The sequence below is a fragment of the Protopterus annectens genome, chromosome 4.part1 (genome assembly GCF_019279795.1).
Source record: "Protopterus annectens isolate FY-2018-M chromosome 4.part1, PAN1.0, whole genome shotgun sequence".
Lineage (NCBI taxonomy): Eukaryota > Metazoa > Chordata > Ceratodontiformes > Protopteridae > Protopterus > Protopterus annectens.
Window position 1 is genome coordinate 790,636,206 of NC_056734.1, and position 3,863 is coordinate 790,640,068.

The 3,863-nt window shown below is 37.9% G+C and overlaps 1 protein-coding gene across 1 annotated transcript; it reads right to left on the reverse strand.

Annotated features, from left to right (window-relative positions):
- Positions 1-2,500: 2,500 nt before the first annotated feature.
- LOC122801415 (myotrophin-like) lies at positions 2,501-2,869 on the reverse strand. The gene is given in 1 exon segment (XM_044070929.1): positions 2,501-2,869. A coding segment is annotated over 1 exon segment (354 nt). The 3' UTR covers positions 2,501-2,515.
- Positions 2,870-3,863: the final 994 nt, after the last annotated feature.

Here is a 3,863-nt window from a genome sequence, read left to right on the forward strand (position 1 = left end):
TCTGCTTTCTATACTATTCCTATAAATATATTGTTCCCCCATCAGATCATACATATTTATTTTAAAGATGTGAAAATGCTCACTGCCACTGACTTGCTCCTACCTATGCAGGTCTAAGGCAGTGGTTGGACCCAAATCCAGCAGAGCTCTGGGAAAGCAGTACAGATTCAACTTCCAACGTGACTGACTATGAAGGCATTGCTTTTTTTATATAATAAACAAAATAAGATAAATAATGTGTACTGAAAATTATTAGCATTTTTAATTTACATCTGTGTGTACAAAAGGATTATGTGTACAAAGATGTTGAACTACATACTCAGTTTTCCCTTGAAAAGTAGATACATCCAACCAACAATCTGGACATCAAATTAGCATGCAATTTGAATACCAAATAGCACAAAACTTTTCCCGCCTCTAGGGAGCAGTGTAAAGTCTGTAGACTTTAATGAACTGTCTTCCAAAATTCTACTATGCAAGGTCATTTATTTTTGATTCAGAGAAACAGAGAGTAAGATGTGTGTCGTCTTTCTTTAACTTATCTGTACCAGTAGTATGTTGGTCAGAGAGTGTGGTTTTCTGTATAGTAGACAGCTTCAAAAATGACACATGAAGAGGGGGATTCAGAAAATTATGAAAAGGGGTAACTCAAGTCATAAATTAGAGAATCCCTCCAGAAATACATACATCATGTGCAGGAGTAAATAACACCTGAAAATCAGACTCTTCCTCCAAAATAGGCACAAGTGACAGGTATGGCTGCTTGAATGGCAATTTTGGTGCATTAGTGGTTTTAACTTGCTCAAATTTCTCATTTGTGTTGCTATTTATGTCATCTCCACCTTTCACTACCACTCATCTGCTCTAGGTGTACCTTCCATTTCATGAAGATGTGAAAATGATACACAGGCCTCTGTGCTGTGAAAAAGTTGCATTCATTGTTTTTAATGGCTTTCAAATCATAAATAAGTGAAAATGTGAATGCCAGTTAAGTATCTTTTTCCACTTGCTATCACATCCCAGCATTATCATGCCTTGTACCATACAACAAGACTAGCATCTGTTGTAGGATTTTCAAATCCCTCTTTCATTGGGCTTGAACATTTTCTGAACCACAGGTATAATAGCTTGTGAGTTACTGTCAAAAGAGGATAGTCATAAAAATAAGGCTACTAAACATTGCCATTGTACATATCTTAGAGGTTTGAAACTGTCATATTAACAGCAGACTAGTTTAGAAAAATACTTGATTAGCAAATAAAAGGGGAACATCAATACTTTATGCATAAATTAAACTCCTATCAAACAAATAACAACATTAAAAGCTGTCTGACACATTGCTTTGTCACACTTTTGTTGTGTAGCAGTGTGAAGTCTGTTACAAATTTCAAACCCTTCTCTAGGTTTCCAGTGCAGTTTTGTAGTGCTGCCATCTGTGTGGCAGGACAAATCTCACTAATAAAAGACTCTTCCAAAGAACCTTACTATAATGGGGTCATTCTTAAATAACAAGACAATATATATTTTATATTTCGAAAATGGTAACAGACATTTCAAACACCTGCATGAAAATATGCAAGTAAGGCCCTGCATCTTAAATACATTCAAGGAAACATTTTAGAAAAAAAAATGAGTTAAGTAACTACTTGAAACTAATATGGAGTGCAGTATTTTTTGTATTCAGAGTAATCAAAAATACAAACATGACTGTTGTACTGGTCAAATATATTCTTTTCATTCCTGCATAAGTAATAGCTTTACTATATTCAGGGAGTGCTTTATACACTACATGTTTAACAATATACTCTTGATTTATACGAAGTCACTCTTGTCATGATGAAATCTTACTTTAAGAAATTCTTCTGAATTATGTTGGGTGCTTTAAAACATACCCCAGTACAGTTCACAGATTTTTAAAAAATGTTTCCAACTGTAATTATAAAACAGAATGGAACTATGGAAACCTACATAACATGCCAAAAAGTAGGACCTCAACAGCAACTTTAATTTCTCCCAAGTACGTGTTTCCAGAAAAGTTACTACCAATATGGAAAACAAAGCTCAAGTCATTAAACAATGAAAACAGAAGCTGGCAAATGTTCTTGGACCATAACTTTTGGTCACACAGATGATGGGGAGAAGACAGACAGTTATTTCTCACTAGAATTTTTGTGCTCCAGAACATGATTTTTGGTTAACGGTTCTTAAAACCTCCACAATTATTTTAAAACTGTATTATGCAGGGCATCTGTAGCCTCAGAAAATGCTATGGACCCTCCCACCCCCACCCACAACTAGTTTTAAGTTTTGAGTAAAAAACTAATGTGCAAATATGTATACAAGCAGAAAATTGGACAAGTTATGCAACTGTGTAGATTTCCATATCTCCAAAACTGATGTTAAAGTGTACAGTTTAAGTGCTAGCAACTATTAGCTGAAGCTTGCAGATAAAGGGGCAGCAGTGTGAGGCCACAGGAGATGCACCCATTCTGTAGTTCATTAATCCAAATCCTCATCACTTCAGAAGATGCTTTATGTCCTGCCTTTCAGTAGCATCAATGATTTTCATTCCTCCACATACCACAGTTTTATCAGCACCCTTTGACAAGAGCAATGAAACACAGGACTTATGACCCTCTGAGGTGGCTGAAAATAGTGGTGTGATACCATACCTATCTTGAGCATTAATATCTGCTCCTTTGGATAACAGGAACTCTAACACCTCCCGCTGTCCACTGTCTGCAGCATAATGTAGAGTCTTTCTTCCTCCTTCAAGTGTTTTATTTACATCTTCACCCTTGGCTACAAACTCTCGGACCACATCCAAGTCTCCATTCTTTAAGGCCCACTAATATTCTGTGTCACCCATTTCTACCTTTAAACTATAGACAGAATCAAGTCGGCAATGTAAACGTATTGCACTATCCCTAAACCTTTGCCTTACACAGTACTTTCAACTTAAAGACAAAAAAATGTATCCTCCCATACACTTCAGCAGCCAAAGTACAGGAAGAATTTACAAATGGTATGAACACTTCCTCTAAGAGAAAATCTCGCCATTCTTAAATACACACGCACACACACACACTCACACACACACACACACACACACACACACACACACACACACACACACCTTACCTGTAAATGGGTCCAGAAAGCACTCTATTCTCTCAGCAAACCCGCACTTGACGTAACCCAACTCCATTCCAAGCAAAGGGTCCAGAAAGCAGTAATCCATCTTGCAGCAATATCCAACTCCATTCTTACAGCAAGCCCATGCTCGACATAACGCTTTCCCTGCAGGAGAACTTGCCTCACTCCTGATTGGTCCTATGCTCGAATCCCTGCTTACCTCTCTCCTGATTGGTCCTGTCTGCGGGTCAAGCAATCTGGAGCTCCTCTCTTCTGTGCGGTCGTCTACCACATGGCATCTTGGGCATCTGCGGGACAGAAAATTCCTTTTCTGCATCTGGACTGCCTGAGTGGCAGTCAGAGTTCACAGAGATTCTGGTAATTTTTTTTATTTACATACAACCTATATGAGACTCTTCCTGCCATATTCTCTGGTGTATGCAGTACTTGCCTTAAACAATACAGGTTTTATGCAGGCAATTAACTTACTAATACTTTTAGATTTATTTTCTATGACAGTACATGCAAGAGCATTACTAACCTGCCTCACGTCTCAACCTCTCCAAGCAACATCCATAGGCCTCCTGGTTCACAGCCAGCTCATTTGCCACTGTGAAGGACATAAGAAGAATATTTAGCCATACCTATCCATAATATACATGAGCTGGCAATTATTAAACAGGTAGTGGAGTGATACTTACACACATCTGGGACCTCCCCTGTTCTTT